We start from the raw sequence: 27,441 nt of genomic DNA on the forward strand, positions 1-27,441 counted from the left end.
GTCAGGAGGAGAAATCCCCTTGCACCCGGGACCGCAATAAACCACTGTCGGCTTTACACCTCTGTGTGAGCTGTGAAGTTTGTTTCCGCGTGTCACCGCCCCCTCGAAGGCCCTCGCACAGCACCGTCCTCTTCGCCAGGACGCGTGTCCCAGCGACCGGGGTGAGTCCCCGTCCCCGTCCCCGGGGACACCCGAACCCCCTCGCTGTGGCGCGGTCCCAGACACGGCAGGAGGGGCGGCCGAGGGGGTGCGGTGCCTCCGCCCGGCAGAGTGGCGGGCGGGTCCCGCAGGAGAGAGCTGCTTCCAGCACCGCGGGAAGCTCCCCCGGAGGGGCCTGGGGCCGCTGCCCGGCTGTGGCGGAGAGGCGCGGGCCGTGGCCGGGGCGAGCTGCCCCGCAGCCGGCCCGGCCCGCAGCGGAGCGGAGCGGAGCGGCAGGTCTGGGCGCAGCGGGGGGCTCCCGGGGCGGGAAGCGCCCGGGCCGCGGAGAGAGCCGCCGGCAGCTGCCGCCAGAGCCGGGGCGGGGCCGGGGCGGGGCCGGGGCGGGGCCGGGGCGGGGCCGGGGCGGCGGCGGGCGGTCGCCCCGCGCTGTAACGGACAGGAGCGGCCGGTGGCCGAGGGGAGCCGCTCCGGAGCCGGCCCGGCCCGCAGCGGAGCGGAGCGGCAGGTCTGGGCGCGCCGGGCCGCGGCCGCCCCCGCGGCTCTCGACAGCGGCCGGGGCAGCGCTGGCGCCCGGAGCGGGCGAGGCCGGCGTGGCAGCCGGGAGGAGCTCGGCTGCGGTGCCCCGCCGGCAGAAAGCCGCGTCCTCTGCGCTCGCCAGGCCGGCGGCGGCAGCCGGAGAGAGCCCCCCCGAGAAGGGGCAGCCGCCCGGGCCTCGGGCTGCCGGGCGTGCCGGAGCCTGGGGCTGGTGCCGGCGGGCGGGAGCGAGAAGAGCTGCGGAGGGGTGACCCAGCGGAGCGCCTGCTCGGCCCGGTGGGAGAGCTGCGGGGGGAGGGAGGAAGGTGGGGGGGCGTCGGGGGGCTGAGACGGAGCTGGGCTGGGGGAGCCGCGCGCTGGAAGGAAACAGACAGACCCGGTCTGTTAATACATGTCTCTGTGACTCGTGTCACCATCACAGTTTGGGGTTTCTTGATAATGGGATGGCCGACACGGCACCAGGCCAGCTGGGGTCGGATGGGATTTCTCAAAGGGGGAAGAGGGTCTTTGCTGCCGAGCTAGCGGGTCTCATTGACAGAGCTTTAAACTAGACTTGGAAGGGGAGGGAGATGATATCAGGCTTGCCCTGACAAGCTGTGGGATGACACGCCAAGGTTAGCGGGACAGGGTGCTAGCGAGGGCCCTCAGCCCGTTGCTCTGAGATGTGCTGGGTACAGGGCAGCACAGGTGAAGTCTTACGGAGATGAGCTGGGGGCTCCCGAGGTAATAGGAGCCAACAAGGAAACAACAGTGAAATCATAGAATCATAGAATGTTGTGGGTTGGAAGGGACCTTTAGAGGTCATCTAGTCCAACCCCGCCCCTGCCATGAGCAGGGACATCTTCCACTAGGTCAGGTTGCTCAGAGCCCCGTCCAAGCTGACTATTTCCAGGGATGGGGCATCTACCACCTCTCTGGACAGCCTCTGCCAATCCCTCACCACCCTCATTGTAAAACATTCCTTCTTATATCAAGTCTAAATCTACCCTCTTTTAGTTTAAAGACATTACCCCTTGTCCTATCGCTACAGGCCCTGCTAAAAAGTCTCTCCCCATCTTTCTTATAAGCCCCCTTTAAGTACTGAAAGGCCACAAGAAGGTCTCCCCAGAGCCTTCTCTACTCCAGGCTGAACAACCCCAACTCGCTCGGTCTTTCCTCATAGGAGATTTGTTCCTCTCTCTGACGATTTTTGTGGCCCTCCTCTGGACCTGCTCCAACAGGTCCGTGTCTTTCCTGTGCTGAGGACTCCAGAGCTGGACGCAGTATTCCAGTTGGGTTCTCGCCAGAGCGGAGTAGAGGGGCAGAATCACCTCCCTTGACCTGCTGCTCACGCTTCTTTTAATACCTCAAAGGAATTAATGTGTGTTCCTCTGAGGAGGTGACATGCTGAAGTGCCTCTGCACCAATGCATACAGCATGGGCAGCAAACAGGAGGGGTTGGAAGCCACCGTGCTGCTAGAAAGCTACGACCTAGTTGCCATTACTTAAACCTGGTGGGAGGAACCCCATGACTGGAGTGGGGCTATGGATGGCTGCAGGCTGTTCAGAAGGGACAGGCAAGGAAGGAGGGGGTGAGGGCTTGCCCTCTATGTCAAGAAATGGATAGATTGTGAAGAGTTGTCTCTGGAGGACAGCCACGAGCAAGTTGAAAGCTTGTGGGTGAGAATTAGAGACCGAGGAAACAAAGGTAACCTTATGCTTGGTGTCTACTACAGGCCACCAGATCAAGGGGAGATATTGACGAAGCCTTCTCGCTCCAGCTACAGGAGGCATCGCACTCGCAGGCTCTCGTCCCGCTGGGGGACTTCCACCACCCCGACATCTGCTGGAAAAGTAGCACGGCGAGCTGTAGGAGATGCAGGAGACTCCCGGAGAGCACTGAGGATAACTTCTTAAGCCAGGTAATGGACAGCGTGTCGTGGATGGCGTGATAGATGCACTGTGCTCCTAAGAGAGAAGCAGCAATATGTTTATTGATATCAAACCTTGTTAAATCTCTGTTTCACAGTAAATGTGACAGTGGTTTAACACGATTCGATGGCAAGGGACACTTGATTATTTACTGCATAGAGGACAGGGTCAGACAGAACTGTTAGGGAGACCCTCCCGCTGACTCACGAGGTTCAGAGAGGACCCCCTTTGCATTCTAAACTCCTTCCCTTGGAGGAGTCTAGGTGCGGCTGGATCCAAACTTAGTCTTGGACTTGGTCAACGTTTTATGTCTAAAGGATTATATGTGCACAAGCAATCAAAGATATAATCTTAGTGAAGCTTACAGAGTTTAGCAAGCTATTAGTCACTTACCGAGGATCTGCTGCGGCAAGGACTCTCTCAACACCGAGGCATAAGGGAACTCTGCGGCAGGCGTAACCTTGGGAGGCGTCCCTACTCAAGGGGAGATCCCGTCGTGCAACCCGCTGCCGTGCAGGAGAGCTCAAAGGTCTCTTGGGCTGCTCACTATTTATGGGGGTAAGATGACTGACTCCTAGTCATATTTGCATACCGACCACAGAGATCTTAGTTTCTTTCTTCCAGATTTGGCTTGAGTGGGACTTTGACCAGCACTGTGGTTAGGTGGGCGCATTGCCCACATCAGCCCTTGGCTATTGTGTTGTTATCTGTCTCCCGAATCCACTTTGAGCCGGATGCAGCCATCACGACCAGATGCAGCCATCACGGCCGCCACTGGTGGTTATCGCTCGAGCAGGGTTAAGGGGGATAAAGGTCAGGTTGTGGAGGTGGGCTAAGCACACAATGTCACCCAGCCCCACTGGAGCGGGTGCGATACTGGACCTGACGGTCACCAATGCAATTGAGCTAATTGGTGACGTTAAGAGTGGAGGCAGCCTGGACTGCGGTGATCATGCACTGGTGGAGTTCACAGTCCTGAGGGATGTGGGTCAGAAAAAGAGTAAAGTTAGAACCCTGAATTTTAGGAAAGCAAACTTCCAGCTGTTCAAGGAGTGAGCCAATAGGAGCCCCTGGGAAACTGCCCTCAAGGGCAAGGGAGCAGGACAGAGCTGGCAGATCTTTAAGGACGCTTTCCAGAGAGTGCAAGAGCTCTCGATCTTCAGGTGTAAGAAATGAGGAAAGGAAGGCATGGCTGAGTTGAGACCGGCTGGTCAAACTAAAGGGCAAGAAGGAAATGCACAGGCAGTGGAAGCAGGGACAGGTATCCTGGGAAGAGTATAGGGACGCTGCCCGGTTGTGCAGGGATGGGGTCAGGAAGGCCAAGGTGTGGCTGGAGCTGAACTTGGCCAGGGACACAGAGAATAGTAAGAAAGGCTTCTACAGGTATGTCAGCCAGAAAAGGAAGGTCCAAGAAAGCGTACCCCCCTGATGAACACGACTGGGAAACTGGTAACAACGCATGAGGAGAAGGCTGAGGTACTCAGCAACTGTTTTGCCTCAGTCTTCACGGGCAACTTCTCTTCCCACACCTCTCGAGTGGATGGACCGCAAGACAGGGACTGAGGGAGCAAAGTCGCTCCCACTGTAAGGGAAGATCAGGTTTGTGACCCCCTGAGGAACCTGGACGTACATAAGTCTATGGGACCTGACGAGATGCATCCCGGAGTCCTGAGGGAATGGGCTGATGTAGTTGCCAAGCCACTCTCCATACTGTTTGAAAAGTCACGGCAGCCAGGTGAAGTCCCTGGTGACTGGGAAAAGGGAAACATTGCACCCATTTTTAAAATGGACAGGAAGGAGGATGCTGGGAACGACTGACCTGTCAGCCTCACCTGTGTGCCTGGGAAGATCATGGAACAGATCCTCCTAGAAGCTATGCTAAGGCACATGGAGGGCAGGGAGGAGATTCGAGACAGCCAGCATGGCTTCACCAAGGGCAAGTCTTGCCTGACCAACTTAGTGGCCTTCTATGACGGAGTGACTACAGCAGCGGACAAGGGAAGAGCTCTGGATGTCATCTACCTGGACTTCTGTAAGGCCTTTGACACAGTCCCCCACAACATCCTTCTCTCTGAATTGGACTGTCCGGTGGATGAGGAATTGGTTGGATGGTCGCATCCAGAGGGCAGTGGTCAACAGCTCAATGTCCGGATGGAGATCAGTGACAAGCGGTGTCCCTCAGGGGTCCATACTGGGACCAGTGCAGTTTAATATCTTCATCAATGACATAGACAGTGGGATCAAGTGCACCCTCGGCAAGTTTACAGATGACACCAAGCTCAGTGGTGCAGATGACACGCCAGAGGGATGGGATGCCATTCAGAGGGACCTGGACAAGCTTGAGAAGCGGGTCCATGCGAATTTCATGAGGTTCAACAAGGCCAAGTGCAAGGTCCTGCACCTGTGTCGGGGCAATGCCCGGTATCAATACAGGCTGGGGGATGAATGGATTGAGAGCAGCCCTGCAGGGAAGGACTTGGGGGTACTGGTGGACGGAAAGCTCGACATGAGCTGGCAATGTGCGCTCACAGCCCAAAAGCCAGCTGTATCCTGGGCTAGATCAAAAGCAGCATGGCCAGCAGGTCAAGGGAGGTGATTCTGCCCATCCACTCTGCTCTCCAAAAGAGGAAAAACCATCTTGGGTAGATTCCTTGGAGGAGTATGGGGCTGCTACCCTGGGTCTCAGGTCCCTAAAGCACACGTGAAAAAACTCCTGGAGATGCCTGGGAGTCGTCTTGGGCAGATCCTGGAGGAGAGAGTTTCACCCAAAGGACAAAAATATACTCTGGGTGCTTCCTTCGAGGAGTCTGGAGCTGCTACCCAGGATCTCAGGTCCTTGAAGCAGTGGTCAGAAGACTCCAGAAATTGCTTTGGAGGAATCTGGGGTGGACCCGGAGGAGAGAACTTCCTCTAAAGAAGAAAAAACATCTCGTGAATCTTTGTTGGCAGAGTCTGGGGCTGCTACCTGGGATCTCACGTCACTACATCAGAGGTCAAAAGACTCCAGGACATGCCTGGTAGCAGTCTCGGGTGGATCACAGAGGAGAGAGTTTCCTCCAAAGGAGAAAAATATACTTGGGAAGCTGCCTTGGAGGAGTCTGGGACTGCTACCGGGGAACTAATGTCCCTAAAGTATATCTCCAAACACTCTGGGATCTTCCTGAGAGGAGTCTAGGGTGGATCCCAGGGGAGAGATCTTCCTTTTAAAAGAGAAAAATCATCTCAGGAAGCTTCCTTGGAGGAGTCTGGGGATGCAACCTGGAATCACAGGTCCCTGAAGCAGAGGTCCAAACACTCTGGGAGATGCCTGGGAGGAGTCTCGGGTTCATCCTGGTGGAGAGTGCTTCCTCCAAAAGAGGAAAAGCTTTTCGGGTAGCTTCCTTGGAGGAGTCTGGGACAGCTACCCGGGATCTCATGTCCCTGAAGCAGAGGTCAAAAGGCTCTGGGAGATGCCTGGGAGGAGTCTCGGGCAGATCCCTGAGGAGAGATCTTCCTTTAAAAGAGAAAAAATATTTTGTGAATTTTCCTTGGAGGAGTCTGGGGCTACTATGTGGAGTCTCAGGTCCATAAGAAGTGGTCAAAAGACTCTGGGACATGCCTTGGAGTAGTCTTGAGTGGATCCCAGAAGAGACGTGTTCCTCTAAAGGAGAAAAAACATCTCAGGTAGCCTCCTTGGAGGAGTCTGGGACTGCTACCTGGTATCTCAGGACCGTAAAGAAGAGGTCAAAAGACTCCCGGACATGCCTGGGAGGAGTCTCACGCGTATCCCGGAGGAGAGATCTTCCTCTAAAGGAGGAAAAACATCTGAGGTAGCTTCCTTGGAGGAGTCTGGGGCTGCTACCTGGGATTCCACGTCCCTAAATCAGAAGTCAGAACTCTCTGGGAGATATTTGGGAGGAGTCTCGGGAGGGAGTTTCCTTTAAAGGAGAAAAGACATCTCGGGTAGCTTCCTTGGAGGAGTCTGGGGCTGCTACCTGGGATCTCATGTCCCTAAAGAAGAGGTCAAAAGACTCCGCGTGATGCCTGGAGAACTCCTGAGGAGGAGGAGGATTACGATGAGTTCTGAGGAGAAGGAGAAGGGGGAGGAAGAGGAGAAAAACTCCTGAGGAGGAAGAAGAAGAGGAGGAGGAGGACAAGGACACCTGAGGGCATGGAGGGCTCCAGGAAAAAGGAGGAGAAGAAGGACTCCTGAGGCGGAAGCAGAGGAGGAGGAAGAGGACGATGAGGAAGAGGATAACTCCTGAGGATGAGGAGGAGGATTTCTGAGGAGGAGTATGAAAGGGAAACCTGAAGACAAGGACTCCAATAGAGGAGGAGGAGGATGGGGAAGACTCCTTAAGATGAGGAGGAGGACTCAAGAGGAAAAGGACTGTGGAGGAGGAGGAGGATGACAATGACGGCAACTCCATAGGAGGAGAAGGACTCGTGAGGAAGAGGACTCTAGAGGAGGAGGAGGAGGAGGAGGAGGAAGAGGAGGACACCTGAGGAGAAGACCTCCTATAGATGAGATGGAGGAGGACACCATAGGAAGAGGAGGACTCATGAGGAAGGGGAAAAGGAGTCTAGAGGAGGAGGAGGAGGAAAACTCCTGAGGAGATGGAGGAGGAAGAGGAGGAGGACTCCTGAGGAGGAGAATCGAGACAAAGAATTGAGTCCTGAGGAGTAGTAGGAGGAGGAGGACGACACCTCTAGAGTAGAAGGAGCACTCATGAGGATGAGGACTCCTGGGGAGCATAAGGCCAGCTGAGGAGGAAGAGGAGGTGGACTCCTGAGGAAGAAGAGAAGGAGTCCTCCTCTTGAGGAGGAGGTTTCCTTAGCAGGAAGAGGAGGACTCCTGAGGAAGAGAAAGAGAAGGAAGACTCCTGAAGAGGAGTACTCCTGAGGAGGATGAGGACTCCTGAAGAGGAGAATTCTGTACAAGGAGTCCTGAGTAGGAGAAGGAGGAGGATTCCAGATGAGGAGGAATAAGAAGAGAATGACGAGGAAGAAGATAACTCCTGAGGATGAGGACGACTCCCAAGAAGGACAATCTAGAAAAGGAGGAGTCCTGAGTAGGAGCAGGAGGAAGGCTCCTGAGGAGGACGACTTCTATCGAGTAGAAGAAGCACTCATGAGGACAAGCGGGAGGACTCCTGAGGATGATAAGGCCTCCTGAGGAGGAGGAGAACTCTTGAGGAGAAAGAAGGAGTGGACTCCTGAGGAGGACGAGGAGGAGGATTCCTTAGGGGGAAGAGGTAAACACCTGAGGAGGGTGTGAAGGAGGACTTCAGAGGAGGAGGCGGCGGAGGAGGAGGAAGAGGAAGAGGACTCCTGAGGAGGAGGAAGATAAGGAGGAGTTCTGAGGAGGAGTACTCCTGAGGAAGAGCAGCACTCCTGAGGAGGAGAACTCTGAAGAAGGAGGCATCCTGTGGAGGAGGAGGAGGAGAAGAAAGAGGAGGACTCCTGAGGAGGAAGAGAAGGAGAAGGACTCCTGAGGAAGTGAAGGAGGAATCCTGAGGAGGAGGAAGAGATGGACTCCTGAGGAGGAAGAGGTAGAGGAGGAGGACTCCTGAATAGAAGGACTCCTCTAGGAGGAAGAGGAGGACTCGAGAAGAGGAGAACTCTGAAGGAGGAGGAGTCCTGAGGAGGAGAAGGAGGGGAAGTCCTGATGAAGAGGTGGAAAACTCCTGGACAGGAAGAGAACTTCTGAGGACTCCTGAGGAGGAGGAGGAAGAGAAGGAGGAGGACTCCTGAAGAGCAGGACTTCTGAGTAGGTGAAGGAGGACTCCTGAAGAGGAGTACTCCTGAGGAGGACGAGGACTCCTGAGGAGGAGAATTCTGTAGAAGAAGGAATCCTGAATAGGAGAAGGAGGAGGATTCCTGAGGAGGAGGAGGAGGAAGACGATGCCTTAGGAGAAGAAGGAGGAAGAGGAGAAGGACTCCTGAGGAGGAGGAGGACTCCTGAGGAGGAGAATCTAGACAAGAAGTGCTGAGGAGGAGGAAGGGTCCTGAGGAGGATGACTCGTATGGAGTAGAAGGAGCACACATGAGGATGAGCGGGAGCACTCCTGAGGAGGATGAGGAGAACTCTTGAGGAGAAAGAAGGAGTGGTCTCCTGAGGAGGAAGAGAAGGAGAAGGAATCCCGAGGAGGAAGAGGAGGAAGAGAAGGAGAAGGACTCCCGAGGAGGAAGAGGAGGAGAAGGACTCCTAGGAGTTGAAGGATGAATCCTGAGGAGCAGAAAGAGATGGTCTCCTGAGAAGGAGGAGGAGGAGTCCTGAGGAGAAGAACTCTTTTGAAGGAGGAGTCCTGAGGAGGAGAAAGAGGGGAAGTCCTGATGAAGAAGTGGAAAATTCCTGAATAGGAAGAGAACTTCTGAGGAGGACATAGGAGGACTCCTGAAGAGGAGGAAGAGAAGGAGGAGGACTCCTGAAGAGGAGGACTTCTGAGTAGGTGAAGGAGGACTCCTGAGGAGGAGGAATAGAAGGAGGACTCCTGAAGAGGAGTACTCCTGAGGAGGACAAGGACTCCTGAGGAGAATTCTGTACAAGAAGGAGTCTTGAGTAGGAGAAGGGGGATTCCTGATGATGATGAGGAAGAAGACGACTCCTTAGGAGAAGAAGGAGGAAGAGGACGAGGACTCCTGAGGAGGACGAGGACTCCTGAGGAGAATTCTGTACAAGAAGGAGACCTGAGTAGGAGAAGGATGAGGATTCCTGAGGAAGAGGAGGAGGAATAAGAATATTCCGTAGGAGAAGAAAGAGGAAGAGGAGGAGAAGGAGGAGGACTCCTGAGGAGGAGAACCTAGACAAAGAGAAGTCCTGAGTAGGAGGAGGAGAAAAGGGTCCTGAGGAGGACGACTCGTATAGAGCAGAAGGAGCACTCATGAGGACAAGCGGGAGGACTCCTGAGGAGGATAAGGTCTTCGGAGGAGGAGGAGAACTCTTGAGGAGAAAGAGGGAGTGGACACCTGAGGAGGGCGGGGAGGAGAATTCCTTAGGGGGAAGAGGTAAAGTCCAGAGGAGGAGGTGAAGGAGGACTTCTGAGGAGGAGGAGGTGGAGGAGGAAGAGGACTCCTGAGGGGGAGGAAGATAAGGAGGAGTTCTGAGGAGGAGTACTCCTGAGGAAGAGCAGCACTCCTGAGGAGGAGAACTCTGAGGAAGGAGGCATCCTGTGTAGGAGGAGAAGTCCTGAAGAGGAGGACACCTGAGAAGGGGGAGGAGGAGGAAGAGAAGGAGGACTCCTGAGGAGTTGAAGGAGGAATCCGGAGGAGGAGGAAGAGATGGACTCCTGAGGAAGAGGAGGACTCCTGAGGAGGACTCCTGTAGGTGGAAGAGAAGGACTCCTGAAGAGCAGAACTCTGTTGAAGTCCTGAGTCCTGAGGAGAAGTCCTGAGGAGGTGGAGGAGAGGAAGTCCTGATGAAGAGGTGGAGAACTCCTGAATGGGAAGAGAACTTCTGAGGAAGTACATAAGAGGACTCCTGAGGGGGAGGGCTGCTATAAAGGAGGAGGAGGAGCAGGACTCCTGAGGAAGATGAGGACTCCTGAAGAGGAGGAGGAAGAGGAGGACTCCTGAGAACAAGGACTTGTGAGGAGGAGGAGGAGGAGGAGGGCAAGGACTGCTGAGGAGAAGTGGAAGAGGAGGAGAGGGGGCAGGAGGCATCCTGCGGAGGGGGAGGACTCTGGATAGTCACGCCGTCGATGATGCAGTCGTTACCCAGCGCTCCTCCAGTGACGGGTGGCAGCGGCAGAGCCGCGGCAGAGGCCGTGTCTCGGTGCCGGTCCCGCTGCCGCACACGGCCCCTCCTCCCGGCGCACTTCGCTCCGTGGCGGCGGGCAGCAGCCCCGCTGCAGCGTGTCCCTGCGGGAGCCCCCGCCCCGCAGCTCCCCGCCCCTCCGCCCCGCGGCCCCGCGGCCCGGCCCGGCTCCGGCTCCGTCCCCGTCCCCGTCCCCGTCCCCCCGCCGCCCCGTTCTCCCCCGGCCCCGCTCCCCGCCGGGCCGCGCTGCCGGGGCTCCCCGCGGCGGGGGCGGAGCCGGCCTGAGCGGCGGCTCATGAATATTCATGAGGGCGGGCGGGGCGGCCCCGGCCCCGGGAGGCGACAGCGGCCGAAACCGGCGGTGGGGGAGCGCGGCGGGGCCGGGGCGGGAGCGCCCGGGGCGGGGAGAGCTTTGTCCCGAAGCCCCCAAATTTCACCCGGTTCTGGGTTTTACGTCGTTGAAGGTCCGTTGCCAGAGCCCGGGCTGTTCAGGCGTGCTGGTGTGCGACTGAGTTGGCCTTTTCCCTCGGATTTGGCAGGTTTTTGGTGTCTGTGAGGGTACGTTGTGTCCGTAGGGTTTGTCGGTCGGATGAACGGAGGGAAAGTTAATTTCCGCCCTTTAGTTCAAGTGTGGAAAAAAGGACACGCTCAATGCTTGCTGCTCCTTGTGGTGACGTGAATTGGGTGGTTTTAGGGTGATGAAGCAGCCTCAGAGTGGTGTTGCAGAGGGTGGGAGCTCCCGGAGCCAAGGTGCATCCATCAGAAGCCGGCACGAAGCCGGGAGGCGAGAGCTGGCCCCGGGCGGGTTCTTGCCTTCTGCCTGCGGGAGGGGTTCCCACAGCTCGCGGGTGCTGGGAGAGGCTGGGGGTGGGCACGGGGGTGTCCGGGGGCCCAGCGCCTTTGCAGAGCCTTGCTGCTCCTCTGGCTTCCAGGATGGAGAGAGTTCCGTTTCTGCGGTGAGCTTTTCAGTTGCACGTTTTTCAAAAGACAAAGTCTGGTTTTTCGAGTTCGAACATTCAGAAAATAATCTCCTTACACCTGCAGACGGAGCAGAAACCTGAAGTCATTAAGGTACAAGAAGTAATTGGAACGTGCTGAAAGTTTCTATGTGCTGGGAAGCTGGGAGTGCTTCTGATTGGGAAATATGGCAGCAGAACTTGCTCTGAGACTGGAAATAACTGCAGTAATGTTGTGGCCATTGATGACTATAAATGTGATGTCACTAATTGCCATCGTTTTTCTCTGCAAGCTTGTACCGCCTGATGTGCTGCCAGCCTGCCGGTTGTCACCTCGCTGCTGGGTGACCGCTCCTGGGTGCTTCTCTGGGGTCCCCTGTGCACCCAGGCTTTTAAGGCAGCCTTGCTGCTGCCCCTTCCCGGTACCCAACCCCTGACCCAGCCCTCCTGCCCCAGTGACACACATCCCTGGGCAGCCTCGGCGAGTCCCCGGTTCCTTCCTTGCAGCGGCTCCTCCGTGCTTCTCCTGCGCCGTCCTTCTGCCCAAGGGCAGCTCCTGGGGCTGCTCCTCGTCCTAAGGAGACAACGGGGACTGTCACAGGCTGCTCTGTGCTGTGCACTTCTCACAGCTGCATCTTCTTAAATGTTGAAAAAATGCCTGTGTGAAAATAAAATTAATAATCAGAATAATTGATAAGGAATTACTAACCAAGAATTAATTGAGATTTAAACAAAATAGTTCTTCTTCCGAACACTTCTGTAGTTCAACTTGCCTATCTTTTCTTCACCTCGCCTTCAAGGTCCTGCTCAGTTCTGCTTTGTCCTGCATCTCTGTTTCTCGTACCGATCTCATGTACCCAGGCAGACCGATTTCCTCCTCCTTTTCCCCGGTTTTCGCCCTCTGAATCTGTTCTGTCATCACCTGGTCTTTGTGGAAAGACGTTTAAAAACTGCAGTTGCATGCTCCGGCCTTCCAGGAGGTGCCTGTAGCTGCAGGGGTGCCATGTGAAGCAGGTGGGACAGGCCTGGTGTCTGCTCCGGGTCGGTGTTTCCTCCCCTCTGGTGCTGCTGAAGGCAGGGTGCTGTGGACAGGCAGCTGCAGCTCGGGTTCAGAGCAGAACCGGGTCTGTGGAGGGAAGAGCTGCCGGGTCCCGCTGGGTGAGCCGCCGTGCCGGGCTGGAGCAGCACCGCAGTGCCGGCAGAGCTCTGGTCCCTGGCTGCCTCCTGCCCCGCAGCCCGGTCCCCCAGCAGCGTCCTCTCCCCTCTGCCAGCCTGCTTGCCCTGGGACTGAGCTTGGGCTCAACCTTTTGTTCCTCATTAGTGCGTCAGGGGTTTACCGGGGGTTTTTGTTTGTTTGCTTGCTTTTTATCTGCCATGCTCTGTTAAAAAAAAACCAAAACCCCAAACCCAGACCCTTACTGTAGCTCATTGGATTTCTGGCATTAAATTAGGTAGTGTTTTATGGGCTGAACTAAAGGAAGTCTGTAGGATTTCTACCCAGGAGGGAAGTGACCAGAAAGGACTGTCCTGGTATGCTGCTGCCAGCCTTCAGTCTAGTGAAATGGCTGGTCGTGGTGTATGTTTGTTGCAAATACTCTGATTTTTGAATAATCAAGATTTGATCATATAGAAAGGTTAAGTTTGATTAATAAATAAAAGAATAAAATACAAAGGTATAAGTTAGGATTGTTAAGTTTGAAACAATAACCATAGGAACCTCACCAGGGAGTCACTGTTCCATATTAAGGACCTAATTGTAGCGAGATTGAACGATGAAGAGTCGAATAGAGCAGTTTTGTCTGGGTCCCATAACAGTGTGACCTGATATGCACCAGTGATGCTGCTTGGAAAGTTCCTTACCTTTCCCACCTTGATTCGAATGTCAAGAATGCCAATCAATAGATATTAATGGAAATAGCCATTGATTATTTTAAGTACGGACATTGATAGAATGGTATAATCAAGAGAGCTATTAATGAAAAATTAAATTATATATATTCTGTATGAAGGTAACGAGGTATTACTTATCTGTGATTTAATCATAAACTAACTGCTGAACAATGTAGTATTGTGAATAGGTAGGATTTGCTTGTCAAGAGAATGATAAGTTGTAGGCCTGGTCAGTAAATGGAGGAAAACTTAGGAAGATTCCAAGAATGGAATTTTGCAACCAACCTGAGCCTGCGCAAAGATGGGGTTCGACTAAAGGACACCATGAGGAAGACTATGGACGACCACCAGAGGACCTTAGACGACCACCTGTGTCCCTGGAGGCGCATGCGTCACGAGCATTTACATATATTAAATGAGTTCTCAGAAACGGTATGAGTATGTTAATTGTTTCTTGGAAATGTGATGAATATGTATACTTTGATTGTGTATAACTTTTGTAGCGGAGAAACTAAGCACGCACACGAGGTGGAGCGATCCCCTGTGCGTCCAGTGCTGCAATAAAGAAGTGCCTGCTCACCTACGTACAGTGTGTAGGTGAGTTTTTCTGTTACAGATTTGTAACATGTTTAACAGTCACGTAACCCAAATGCATGTTAAATGTACAAGTTTTGCCCTTGTTGCTGATCTGTCTGGGAGATAATTCTCAGGAGGTCATAAACGGTATGTTCTGCTGTGCTTTAAAATAATCTGTCGCCAGAAATGTCTTCCTTAGTGCCTGCGCAGAGCGAGAACCTCCAGAAGCGAGGGCGTGCTGACCCTCGGGCAGCTTCAAAGCAACGAATACTTGTAAATAGGTTAAAAATCCAGTCCCCTGGTAGCAGTGTGTCTAAGTCCACCTGACTCCACATTACTCAGCACTCAGTTAGAAGTTTTTGTGGGTAGGGGTGGATGAAGTCGATATACTCTAGAGGGAGGTGCTAAAACTGGCCAGGCAGTTTATCTAAATAAATCAAAATTTACCTTTGAATGGAGTGGCATGCCTTTAGATGTAGGGGGGTGTATTGCTTTTTCCTTCTTTTGTCTGAGCACAGCGCAGTGAGAGGTGCTTCCACCTGGGGGAGGGAAACTCATCCAACAGCCATCATCAGCCTCAGGGCTTGTGGTCCTTGATGGAATCGTTAAGTGCTTGAGTGCTTGGGATAGCTTTAGCTGTGTGGTGCTTCTCATTCTGCTCCCAGCTTTTCCCATTAATGTTTGCTCTTTGGTTAATTTGTCTGTACACTGTTTACTAAACATTCTCCATTCAGAGCTCTGAGTCGTGTCCCCCCCCCCTTTTTTTTTTTTTTTCCTTAAAGGCAGGTAAACTACATGTGCCTTTCTTTGAAACCCCATGAATAGCTCTGGAGTTTACCTTGGGGGCAGGGAAAATAGGGACCCTTTAGAGTAGAGAAGAGAATTTAATAGGGGAAGCACTTCAGTGATATGCTGCTTGTGAGGAGGAAAGTACCTGCTTCAACTTCTTTTGGTAGCTTCTGCACTGTTTAGCAATGACTACTTAAAAGACTGACTACTTCAGCAAAAGAAGAAGAAATCACTTCTGATTTCTGTGTCTGACTGAAAGAACTAACCTGAACATACAGAAAACTGATGTGAAGAGCCATTTTTGGTCATTACTGGGTCATCAGTGGTGGCCTTTGTATAAATCGGATGATGAGGAGAAATGGCCCTTTAATGCAACCTTGAATTAGAATACCTTGGTGCAATTGATGTTGTTTTTGAGGAGGAGCCGGTACCGCGTTTCCCGGATGGGGGGGAAGCAGGGAAACGTCCCCGCGGCCTCCCCCGGCTGGGGAGGGAGCTGGAGCCCAATAAAACCGCTGTGACGAGGCCCGAGCGCGGTGCTGCGTGGTGTGTGCCCCAACCAGCGCCCAAGGGGGCCCCTCCCGCCTCAGCGGTGCTTCTCGGAGGCAGCAGCCCCGCTGCTCAGAATGACAGAGAAAGGGCAGACCCCGTCCTTGATTTTATTTTCTCAGGATGAAACCTATCAACCAAGCTTTAACACCTACGGATGATGGTTTTGTAACGGTAAGAGGAGCTACTGGCCAAAGTGAAAAGGCATATTTTTTAAAAACCTCTTAAATTTAAATTGGGAAAAGAATTGGGAATACACAAATTCTTATATGTGCCTAACTCACCAAAACCTCTGTTGGGGTGAGACTTATTGGAACAACTAAAAGTGGAGACAAAATTTGACAAAGGAAAAGTAGAACTTCGAGTGGGGATGACCAGCTAATTGAACTTCTGAGTCTGGCCCTCAGAGATACTCCTGTTTGCTCAGAAGTACCTGAGGAAATCCAGAACCAAGTATATCCAGGGGTATGTGCCTCAGAAATACCAGGAAAAGCGAAAAATGCCTCCCCAGTAATGGTCAGGCTCAAATCAGGGGCGCGGCCTGTAAGAATTAAGCAATATCCCCTCAGAACTGAAAGTAGGGAAGGAATACGACCAGTAATCAAGCGATTATCAAATAGAGTAAGAACAGAGGAGGGGATAGAGGGTCTTCAGTGGCTGCAGTTTTGATCAGTTTTCTTCCCAGGGGCGCTGGTGCTTTGTGGGCAGAAAACTCTCCCTGGAAGTCCTCCTCCTGAAAGGTCTGTTATGCACTGTACCTCCCGCCTAATTTTTGATCTTTCTTTAATAAACCTTTTTTGTTGTTGTTGTTTGGGGTGTTTCCCCCCTCTCCAGGACGTGATATGCCTCTGTTTTGGAGAAAAGCAAGTAAAAGAGCAGAAGCTGGGACAGGACTAGGTAAGTCGGAGGAGTGGTAGAATATCATGGGCAAAAGTGCGTTTGGATTTTGGTCTGCTCCGAAATTTTCGTACTGGCCTTCCAACTCGCTTGTTACTAATGTGGAGGTGATTGTGAATGAAGAGAGGAGGGGAGAGACAAAGGAGTGGAGGGAGCGAGGAAGGGCTCAGGGGATTTGCAACACCTCGTGCTGCATTAATCCATTCAGCAAGAGATCCTCCCCACTGCTCCCGGAGCTGTAATGTGCCGCTCCTCTAGTGTCAGAAGGGGTGACTTGCCAGTGACACTGGAGCTGTCACTCCTCGCCCCTGACTTCATAATTCCCTTGGAAGCCAGGGCTACAGCCTCTCTCTTAAGAACGTGTGTTAGAGGTGCGAGTGCACAGGGACAGCAACGTGAACGGCGGGCAGTGCGAACAGGCAACGTCTCAGTCCATGGACAGGGAACTTGTTATTCCTGTCTTCTGGTGACGGGATGTCGTGGGCTTTAGCATCTTGCAGAAGGTTGTTCTTGAGAGGATGAGAAACAGGGAAGTGCTCGTCCGTCTTCCTAAGGTGCGGCATTGGGGAGGCACAGTTGGGCTCCCAGCGTGTGGGAGAATCTGCTTTCATACTAATTAGTTAGTATGTATTAAAATGAATTTGTCCTATCCTGCCCATGTGAAACCAAAGTGGGGCTGGTCCCTGTGTGGAGCTGCTCCAGGCAATGCTGAGGCAGCCTAGTGACTTCATCCCCAAGGCTTTTCCTTATTTACCTTTTTGGTTCAGACTTCCCACCTTGTTTCCTGAAGTTTAAGACCCATCCCGAGACCGTGTTGCCGTAACTGTGGTTTGAAGAATACCCAGTGTTCTTGCAAGTGGTTGCAGAAATTGCTGAAGTGATGTCCAGCTTCCTCATTCAGGGCTGTTCTGGATGGAGTAGAAGGGGTGGAAAATTATGATTCCTGTCCTGGAGTTTTCCTGGGGAAGGTTTCCCAAACCCCGCATGTTAAGGTTGAAAATTTTCACGGTGGAAATTCATTTACAAATAATCTGGTTCTCCTGAAATCAGAGCGCTCTGTGTTATGCCTCAGTTTTGATGTTTTTCAACGTTGGTGAGTCACTACAACGTTAAAGACATATTTTGGTTTGTGGCACACTTGCTTCCCTCTCAGGCTTTCCCCTCCTGAACCCAGGCTGTACTTTCCTCCCTGTTACCACCTGCGTGAGGGTCCCTGCGGCAGTGTCCGAGGGAAAGGCTGTGCGGGTTTGTGTGTTGCAAGCCCTGCGGCTGGCCTGGCCCACAGCGGTGGGTCTGAGCCAAAAGTCTATTTTTCGTAAGGCGATGGAGGTGATTTGGGAAAAAAACTCCACTTGTTCATGAGACTTGATATGAAATTTTTCCAGGTGTTTCAGGAAAGGAAGTAATTTGAGTTGGAGCTACTGTGTCAAGTATTTCTGATTGGTGAAAGTCTAATGATTTTCTCTCAAATATAAAACTTTCCTCCCAGAAAAAGCTTAAGCTTTGCAGAATATAAAATCTCTGTCAGGAAGATCTTACCGGTTGGTAATCTGCTCCCGCGCTGTGCATATACACCCTCATAGCACAGATCGGTTTATTCTATCATTCTGCATCTGCTCGTTGAGCGTTACAATCTCTGTCCAAGAGTAATTGAGCGTGCATTTGCAAGATAAGCGTAAGTGACAGTATCACATTTGTGACAGCAAATAACCCTGTCTTGGCCCTATTGCTGGGAGATGGGCCTGTTTGCAGGGAGATGTAATTTGAGATGGCAGACACCCTGCTTCAGAACAGGAGTGGTGCATGGTGGAAATGGTGGCAAGCTTTGTTTATTTCTTCATTTCTAAGCCCTGCAGCTGAGTTCCTACCTTAGAGATGGCAATTCCGGTCGCAGCAACAATGCGGCACAAGGTTCTTGTTCTGGAGGTGCAGCGAGGTCAGTAAGGGACCCAGCCGAGGAGCCTGTCCGGCCGTCTGGGCCGTCTTTCCCCAGCTGACGGCAGGGTCGTGGCCTTTGACAGATGTGGAGTTGTTGTCGTTGGCAATCAATACCTCCCCTGCTCAAAGTGTGAGGAGCAGCCAGCCTGCCTCTGTTACGATCTCAGGTGGAGCGGGTCTTTGCAGCTGAGCGGCCGTGCTGTAAATGCAGCTCTACCTCCTGCCCGGTCTGTCTGGCCATGTTCTGGTCTGGGGCAGGAGCCTCAGTTCACATCTGGGGGGTTTGGGCAGCTGGGTGCAGGCTTTCTGTCCTGGCTTTGGGTGAGACGTGCTGTGCCGTAGGTTTCAGCCACTCTGTTTTAGTGTCTTGGAGGCTGCACCCCCACGAGCCAGCCCCGTTCAAGAGCAAACGTGTGCAGGTCCGTGCATCTGGACTCTGCTCTCCTCGCCTGTCCTCTTGCAGTGTGGAGGAAGGTTACTTTAATAAAGTGAGAAGCCTCTTCCATGGCTTAGTCTGCTCCTCTCTGGTTACGCCCAGGGATGATCTCCAGGGACTCCACTCTGCAGGGACCTCTCTCCCCATGTCTCTGGCTTCTTGGTCCTTTGCTTTCTTTCAGGAGATGCAGCTGAACCAAGGCGTCTGGTCCGTGCGAGCGGCAAGTCAGGGGGAAATAGGAGTTACCGGCAGGGCTGAGAAGCTCTGTGGGGTTGGGAGGAGGCTCAGACCGTTTGAGGGCAGCGCAAAGCCCGATGTGCAGGGAGCCAGGGCTCACACGTGCCTCAGACTGACCTGCAGCAGTGGGGCAGGACAGGGGTCCCTCTGAGCCCCCCTCATACAAATGCCTGCTGCTGGAGAAGGTCCAGCTCAGTCGCTTGCCCCGTGCCTGGCACACTCACCTCCCAGGACTACCAGAGCCCTCAGCACTGCTGGTGCCCAGGGAAACCCCCAGCACCTCGGCCCTTGCTGGTGCCCCCTCCACAGCAGGAGCCTCCCCAGGCCTGGTGTTCCACCCAGTCAGGGGCTTGACTCCCTCTTCCAGCTCCAGCCCCACCTCTGTCAAGGAACGTGACTGTGCAAGGCAGGAGCACGTGTTTGAGCAATCTTTGCAGGGTCTTCAGTTAGGAACACACGGATGGTGGGACCCCCGGGACAGGGGACCAGAGGCTTACATGGGCTCACAGCGGGGCCAGGGTGCCCAGCAGCCTGAGGGACGAAACCGCATCTCTGCTGGTGGGCTCCCTGTGTGGAGCTGCCCCTGCCCCACGCAGATGTGCCCAGGCCCGCCGGGGCTGGGGAGCAGCACCAGTGGGGCCTGTGTTAGTGGGCAGGGGTCCGATGGGCCAGCCAGAGCCCTCTGCTACACTCTGTCCCTCTGCTCAGCCCCTGAGCCATAGCTGACCCTTTAAGATCCCCCGACATTCCCTACTTGTCCCCCAGTGCCCCCCTTCTGCCCCCTGACCACAGCCCTCTAAACTGCTGTGCCTCCCTTGGTTCTCCCCACCCATCCTCCAGTGCCCCCTACTCCCCCCAGTGCCCCCCTTTTCCCCTGATACCCCCCCACTCTGTCCCTGGGCAAGTGCTGTGGGGGGGCCCAGCATGGCAGGACACCGGGGAGGGCAAAGCCTGCTGTGGTGGTATGGTCAGGGTGTTCCCTGGGCTGTTCCCTGCACCAGCCCTTGCTGGTGCCAGAGGTGGTCATGCCGTGGTGGGAGGGGTGGCAAGGGGATCCCCATGGGCAGTGGGAGGGCACGGCAAGGCCCCAGGACCCCATGGGGAGACCCCTGCTCTGGGGTCTGTCCCAGCATGACTGCGTTGTGCCCAGCCCATGAAGATCCAGGAGGGGCCATGCAGCTGGCAGCCCCCAGCCTCGGTGTCACCCACATGTGGTCCCGCCAAGCACAAGGGTGCCATCGGTGGAAAAAAGATACACTGCCCTTTAGGCATCTTGTGCTGAGCTTTATTTAATTAACTCCTTGGTGCTGGCTGGGGACAGGTATCGTGGAGAGACTCCTCTAGTGCCTGCTTCACTCGCGGGTCCTTGTTGTGCTGCAGTCCCAAGAGAGCTGGAAGGACACAGGCAGTGCTGTGGGGACCTGGTCCTGGCCAGGCGCTCCCCTGTCTGCTCCGCTCCAGGGATCTTCCCACAAAAACAGACGTCCCAAGGAGCCGGATCTCACTAAAACCCTCTGAACCCTTCCTTCCCCACCCCCTGCCTTACCTCAGCAAAGAAGGCTGTAGCTGTCACCCGCAGCTTAACTGAGCAGGAATCCAGCCATGGGAAGAGGGTCTGCTTCAGACAGGGTGATAGAAGCCCAGCATGGACCAGGACGCTGCGCAAGGGAGCACAAGCGAGGGACACACAGTTACCCAGGAAGGCCAGGTTGCCAAAATTCATGTACACCAATGCAGATACTATTCTTCAGCTCAGGATGGCTTCCCAGGCATGCTGGAAGGGTCCTGCAGGCACTTCCCTGGGCACAGCCCCGCAGGAGGCAGCCATGTGCATCCCTGGGGCTCTTACCTGGTCAGGAGACGCACCCCATCAGAATGGGTCAGGGGGTCTTCAAGGAGAGCCCACGCTGCCCGATTCATGAGCAGCCGCATCCACTTCTCTGCCATGCATTTGCCTAGCACCAACTCTAAAGCCATAAGGAAAACCCTGGCAAAAGAAACAAAACACAAACCCAGTCAAAACACAGGCAAACAAAACAAGAAAAAAATCAAAACAGCAGCAGCACCACAAAACCAAAGAAAGATCAAATCACTGCAGTTTAGGGGAAGATTTCTCTTTAGCAGAGCTAAATACCCCGGGAATGATGCTTCGTAGACTGCAGCTAACGACACTGGCATTTTCATCATGCCCCAAACCCACTGAAGCAGAAGAAACTCCACGCCCCTGGACTGACTCCATGCTAGAGAACCAAGGCAACACCTAATACCTCTTCCCACCAGCATTTTGTGAAGAATGATGCCATTGCCCGCAAGAGTCACGCTCCCCCCCGGTGGGGGTCCGCTGAGGGAGTGCAAAGCTATCGTGCATGCAAGGGTATGCAGAAGGCAAGATGACAGCCGTCCACAGCACGAGCTGCCTCAGATCGTCCTGCCTGGGAGCTGGAGTTTCCCCATGAAGGAGCAGAAGTAAACCCAACCACGACGAGCAGTTTGCTCATCTAGGAAGCGGGGCAGGCAAAGCCCTCCCTCAACCCCACAAAGGCACGTGCCTTGGCAAGGGGAACCGAAGCCAGCCCCTCCATCTGCCCCTTCGGCTCCTTACCTGCACGGCTTCTCCTCAAGCACCTGGCCCTTGAGGAACAGTTGTCTTCCGCCTTCTCCCAGGGGGGAAAGCAGCCGCTCCTCGCCCAGGGTTTCACTGGCCCACCTCAGGAGGCTGGGAAGGAGGTGGGGAAGCAGCTGCCTGAGCTCCTCCGTGCTCCTCAGGGCAAGCACCACTTCGGAGATGGCACGGGTGATCTGCAGAGAAACGTGACCAAGAAGCCCCTCTTCAGGCAAGGCCTTTTCCCACCAGCCTGGTTCCCCTGCCTGCCTGGGGCAGGGGGGTTACTGTCCGCAATTGTCACTTCTGCAACAGCCTTGTGGCTCAGGAGCACAACACTGTCCCAGCTCCCCACACTGCTTGAGGCTGGCCCAGCACAGCGCCCTGGGAGTCTCCAGGGGCATCTGCAAAGGGCACCTGACTCCCCCTTTTCCGAAGCAGGAGTTACAAAGCAGATGCAAAGCTACAGAAACGTGTCTGCCATTGAACGTACCATCAAAGTCTCCAGAGCAGTCTCATGGTTGTGCCACTCACAAGCGGAGGAGTTGGTCCCCAGGCAGTTGTTTCGTGCTCTGTTTAGTTTCTCCACTAAGCACCTCAGGACCTGAATCCCAATGGTGCTTCTCCCCAGGCTCCTCCACAGCTCCACCACGTCACTGCAAGGGAACAGATGTTCACCCCTGAGCCCGTATCTTCGCAGTCCTGCAGTGCCCTCAAACCTTCTCCTCCTCTGCAATGGGGCTTACAACGCCCCAGTCACGGCAGAGACACAAGCACACAGTCTTGCAACACTCAAGACAGCTCAGGCAGAAAAAAGACCTGCTTCTTAACTGGGCCACCCCAGTGCACGCAAGCTGTGGGGTCTCTGTTTGACTACAGTGGGGAAGTGGCTGGTGCACGTACCTGTCCATGGGCAGACCTTTCCGGAGGAGACTGCTGATGACGGGCTCCTGGTGAAAGTGGGCGAGGAGAAACACGGCCCAGAGCAGGAAGGGCCTGTGGGTGCTCTGCCGCATGTAGGTGCAAAGGGTCTTCAGGATTTTTGGCACCTGAATGGAAATGGAGGAGAAAGAAGGGCTCGGTGCATCCTTTACCCCCTCCTGCGGGGCCCAGACACAGTCATTCAGCACAGGACCAGTGCCTGCTCCCGTGACACAGAGTCCAGACCTAGCTTGAAACCTCACCCCTTCCACCCTGCCTGGCCCTGGCTCACGTCTGGAGCTGGGTGTGCTCTTGGCAACTGTGCACACGTACGCACACATGCACGTGCTCACACGCACAGACTCAGTCACTGCATGTGCCTGGGCCCAACCGTACGAGCAGCTGCGTGCCCTTGTGCACACAGAGGACACGGGCACGTTTCACACCCAACGCTTGAAGAACTCTCCCCACATGTGTGTAGCGATGCAAGAGCAAAACCAAACACGCTCTTTGAGACCCTGAAGTCGCCTTGCAGGGCCTCTGCAAGGGCACCTGACTCCTTCAGCAGCCCCTTGGCTCGACACACAGGTGGCATTTCTTGAGCCTGTGCCAACTGCACAGGGTGTCGTTAAAAAGCCAACAGGAGCAAAGACAAAGTCAAATGGGAAAAAGGTCGCCTTTACCTCCTGGACTATTTCTTTCCTGCATTCCACCAGGAAGATGAACACCCACTTCCATAGTGGCTTCACACACGTGGGTGTGACGTGCAGCAAGCTGGGCAGGACCGCAGTCAGAAAGTCTGTAGCCTGCGCTGGAGGGATGCACTTGCAAACAGCCTGGAGAGAAGTCAGGAACAAGAGAGACCACGTCACAGCTCTGCTCCAGCAATTCAGAATGGAAAGGAAACTTGACAGAACTGTTAGTTCGGCAGTCGTGCAGGGGGCAATCACTTTTTCCTCCTGCTATGCGTACAGTGCTGTTTACATCTGATGCAGCTACCCGATTGGGAAGTGTCGCCCCCCATGTTGTTTGCTTATTATGTACCAAATTTGTATTCTGACAAGAGCAATCACACACGCACACATATACGGTATCTGCTCCAGCATGCCTGAAGGACAGTCTTGTCTCAAAGCCTCCTGCTACTTGCTAACAACAGCCATCCTGGACAGCTTGCTCTGGAGACAGCGAGGGACGCTGGAGGGGAGCAGGGAGACGTGCAGGAGCCCAGGAGCTGGGCCCCCACCCCGCTCTTTTGGGGCCAGTTACCTTTGCTATTTTGGCGCAGGTCTGCACGGTGTCTGGGCTGTTCAGCTCCTCACCAAGGCACCTGATCTCATCTGCCTGAGGCACCACCTCCATGGTCCTGGCTGGAACAAACACCAGAAGAAAAGGGGAGTCACGCCCACAGAAAGGCAACCTCTGGCCCTAGATACTGCTAAAGGAGAACCCAGGGGGTGGCAGTGAAAGCCACAGGGAAACCCAGGGCCCTCCTGAACTCGGTGCAGCAGGATTTCCCGAGCCCGATAAATGGCTGACAAATCCCGGGCTGGAAAGAGCCCTCTTCCTCCTTGAACCATTTGTTGGGGCTTCAGGGTTTCAGCAGCTACTGGCCTCTGATCCCAGCAGCTGTGTCCCCTGTTCCCACACAGGCCACCATCGTCTCTGGGAGGCAGGAAACCTCCCCGTGACTGCCTCAGCACAGGCAGACCCTGCTGCCTGAAGAGGAAACGGTTCAAACACAACCCTTTGCGGCACGCCCCGGGCCTGCAGTTCAGATCCCTCTTCCCTGCCCAGTTTGCTCTGGGCAGCAAATTGGTTTCCTCTCTTGTGCTCGGCAGGAGATTTCTTCCCTGGCGGCGATGAGTTTGGATAGTTTGCCTGGGGAGCTGCCTGTCTCTCCAGGCTCAAGGCAGGGAGCAAGGGGGAAGGCACCCTCTGGAATGTCAGGGGCCTCATCCGAGCGAGTTGTCTGACCACCCTCTGTCTCTCCTGGAACGTGGAGGGGGGCAGACATGGAGGGGGACAGTCCCCAGCATTGGTGGCAATGTCCTGCTCTCAGACAGCAGTGGGGGATGGCCCTGACCAACCGCACACATGCGCTGCGGAGGTGGGACTCAGCGACCCTCTCCCAGGGATCCTTCCTGACATGTCCAGGGAGGCAGAGGGCTAACAGGGTGGGGGCACAAAACCAGCCAAGCACGTTGCCTCCCGCTTCCCTCCTGGGGACAGGGCCTGGCCCTGCAGGATCCCAGTGGTGCCAGGCCGGGAAGGGAGGGAGGATCAGGCAGAGCAAGGCTGGGAAGCGCCCGCTCTCCTCACCTTGCATTTGGAGAAGGTAGCCAAGGCAGACCCATGCCCTCTGGCGGGACGTGGCCAGGCAGTCGCTGGTCAGAGTCGCCAGCAATCCCACCAGGGAGCCGAACCGCTTGCAAGGACGTCCTCTCTGCAGGGGAGAGCAGCAGGAAAAGGGTCGCAGGCAGCCCCAGCACCCGCTCGCCTCTATCGCCCATCCTGCTCCCTGAGCAGCGACCGGGCAGAGGGGCAGGCAGAAGGGCTGCCCCGTAATCCCTGGAGCCCCAAAACCCAGCACCCAGTTGGGCAGGGTTCCCTTCTGGGGCCATGAATGGTGGGAAAAGGGCGCCAGGGCACGCGAGGGGGCTCTACTCACCATGAGCTCGAATCGCTCCTTGCAAGCTCCCAGCACGTGGGTGCAAACCTGCAGGGCTCTCTCCCGCTCCCATTCTTTGGCTGAGGTGAGCCAGCCCTTCAGGACCTGAGGCAGGGTGCATCTCTCTCACAACAGGCATCTTTCTCTCCCTGAGATCCCTCTCCAACTCCCTCCTTCTCTGGCCCCTTCCCAGTGCCCCACCGAGCACTGGCACTGCTGCCTCCACTGCCTCGCTCCCTCCAGCCGCCTCTGCCCTGAGCCTGCTGTTGCTACCCTGCCAGCATCTCCCCACTCCAGCCTTCCTCCAGGCTGCTCTCAGCCAGCTCAGGGCTGGCTCTGGGCTTTCCCTCCATCAGGGCCCACTGCTCTGCCTGGCCTGAGGCTGCAGTGGCCGGGCGCTCCCGTCCCCCAGCTCAGCCCCTGGCCCCGGCCAGATGCACAGCCTCAGAGCAAGGAGCCAAAGCCCCACGTTCCCGCAGGAAAGGTATCCACCTCCTAACACCCTCTAAGGCCTCCACTCTCTGCCCCTGCAACACTTTCCCTCTTGCCGCACGGCTACTCACATGGACCACGTCATCAAAGCAGGCAGAGGTCACCTCTGCCTCCAGAAAGGTCTCTAGGAGATGGCCCAGATCTTCCACATATCTCCTGTGCAGGAGCTGAAAGCAGGAAAGCAGAGCTGAGGTTCTGCATCATGGGGGCTGCCGGGGCGCACTGAGGTGGGATCCTGACCCAGGGGTGGGCAGGCACTGGCCAGCGGGTACCTGCATGTTCACAGCTGCCCTCACTGTCTTCCTGCCCTTTTTCATCCGCTCCTTGGAAGGACAGGACAAGACAGTCTGGCAGCACACTGCCAGCAGCTTGTGATTTTCCTCCCGCCTTAGAGGTGGCCTCAGCTTGCTGGCCAGAGGAAAAAGGAAGAGAAAACACAAAGGAGATTTACTGTCTCCAGAGTGGCTCAAACCACATCTGGGTTCCTCCTAATCGAGGGCCCCAAATCCAACACCCCCGCCCATGCCAGCGAGCACTGCCTTCAGCGCCAGCAATTCCTGCCTCCTCCCAGGCAGCAGGCAAACCCCTGCCCCCAGGTTAAGGAATCCCGGGGGCTCCCTTCCTGTGGGAGACACCCGACATGGGGGACACCCTCCCACTCCACAGCCCCAGCAGCTCCCGGCCCCATGCTCAAGGCCACTGGGGCTGCCCCAGCCAGCTGGGATGGGGCACACTGGGAGTCCCCACAGCCCGGGGAACAGACCTCACCTCAACTCCTCCAGGGCCTGGAACACTCCATACACCAGGGAGTCCCAGGGCTCCCCCTTGATCCAGTCCTGCAAGTCCCAGAGAGAGAAGCACAGAGTTGGCAGGGGCACGGGACGGCCCTCCCGCCTCCCCTGGGGACACGTTCTGCTGCCAGGCCTGGGCAGACACTGCCCCGTCACCCCCACACATCCCCAAAGGCACCACAGGAGGGCCCCTGCTCCCCAACCACAGCCACCCAGCACCAGCACTCAAGAGCCCCACCAGCTCCGGACACAGCTCCAGGAGCTCACGTGAAGCCCAGAGACCATCGTGCCTCTGGGGTAAGGAGTCCGATGGCACAGCCCAAAACTCCCCCGTGCGACCGCCCCGGCTACAGGCACTCACCAGCAAGGTCCACGTTGCCTCCTGCTTTAAGGACAGCTCAAAGCTGCCGCAGTTGCCCACAGCCTGGATGGCACAGCTGACCTCGGTGATGCTCTGCACCAGGGCGAGCTTGAGCTGCAAGTCCTGAGGCCAAAGAGAGCAAAGCACCCCTTCAACTCTTTGAAGGGCTGAGAGGTGGAAGAAGAGCATGGGCAGGGGAAACCCATGGGGGGCTGGATCTGGATGTTGAGGACAAACCCTTCCTTGGGAGATCTTTAGAAAGGGACTGTCCACCTCAGTGCACCCCAGCCCCAAGGGGCTGGAGCTGGGACACCCAGGCATCCCTGCCCTGTGTGCCCCATGCTCCTACCCTCTGTTTAGCTCTGGAGAGCCGCAGGATGTTGCCCACGATTTCTTTATCCACGCGGGTGAGCAGCTGCTCCTTGGGGGCACGCAGCGCAATGCCGCTGTAGGTGCGCATCAGAGCAGCACGAATGGCCTGGGCGCTCTCCATCTTCTGCCACTGCTGGACCTGTGTCAACAGAGATGCCCTGAGAGGTCAGCCCCGGGACTCTGGCAGGCTCCTGCGGCAGGCCCTGCCCTGCACCCTCACCAGCTCCTTGTTTCCCTGGGCACCTCCCAGCAGCTCCCCAAGCCACTCCTCGAGCTGCGAGTTCCAAGGCCAGAAGTTGTTCCCATCCCACAGCTTGGGATCTCGCATGGGGATGGGGACGAGGGGCAGCCAGCATCGCACACACTGCTGGCTCTTTTACCACTGATTTGAGAGGTCGAGGAGCTGCCTGGAACCTTTCTGTGGAAAGGTATCTGACAGAGCCTGTCACGGTCCTGCTCAGACACGCAGCCCGTGCTCGTCAGGGGTGCAGATGAGCCCACTCTGCTCACCTCCCCAGGCCAGGCTGCACCGCTCTCTCTGTAGGGCCCTGCCCTGCCCTGAAAGGCTTCCCCACAGCCCCCAGGTGGGGAGCAGAGCCAGTGAGACTTCACCAGGCTCCTGCTCTT

At 55.5% G+C, this 27,441-nt stretch overlaps 1 protein-coding gene across 1 annotated transcript; it reads right to left on the reverse strand.

The window, feature by feature from the left end:
- Positions 1-19,884: 19,884 nt before the first annotated feature.
- Positions 19,885-25,400, reverse strand: LOC132317110 (maestro heat-like repeat-containing protein family member 2B). Its single transcript, XM_059818087.1, has 11 exons — positions 25,362-25,400; positions 24,799-24,903; positions 24,450-24,573; positions 23,397-23,497; positions 22,814-22,966; positions 22,113-22,258; positions 21,703-21,865; positions 21,210-21,406; positions 20,457-20,594; positions 20,154-20,265; positions 19,885-19,998 (listed from the first exon to the last, which is right to left on the reverse strand). Exons 2-11 carry the CDS (start codon positions 24,799-24,801, stop codon positions 19,960-19,962), a joined length of 1,176 nt encoding a protein of 391 aa, XP_059674070.1. The 5' UTR covers positions 24,802-24,903; positions 25,362-25,400; the 3' UTR covers positions 19,885-19,959.
- Between the last annotated feature and the right edge of the window lie 2,041 nt (positions 25,401-27,441).

Source organism: Gavia stellata, chromosome 5 (genome assembly GCF_030936135.1).
Source record: "Gavia stellata isolate bGavSte3 chromosome 5, bGavSte3.hap2, whole genome shotgun sequence".
Taxonomy (NCBI): Eukaryota; Metazoa; Chordata; class Aves; order Gaviiformes; family Gaviidae; genus Gavia; species Gavia stellata.

Coding starts and splice junctions, on each gene's coding strand:
- LOC132317110 (XM_059818087.1), bottom strand. Junction 21,407..21,702: donor CTGCTCTGGAGACTTTGATG/GTACGTTCAATG, acceptor GTTTCTCTGCAG/ATCACCCGTGCCATCTCCGA. Junction 20,266..20,456: donor GGGGTGCGTCTCCTGACCAG/GTAAGAGCCCCA, acceptor TCCCTTGCGCAG/CGTCCTGGTCCATGCTGGGC.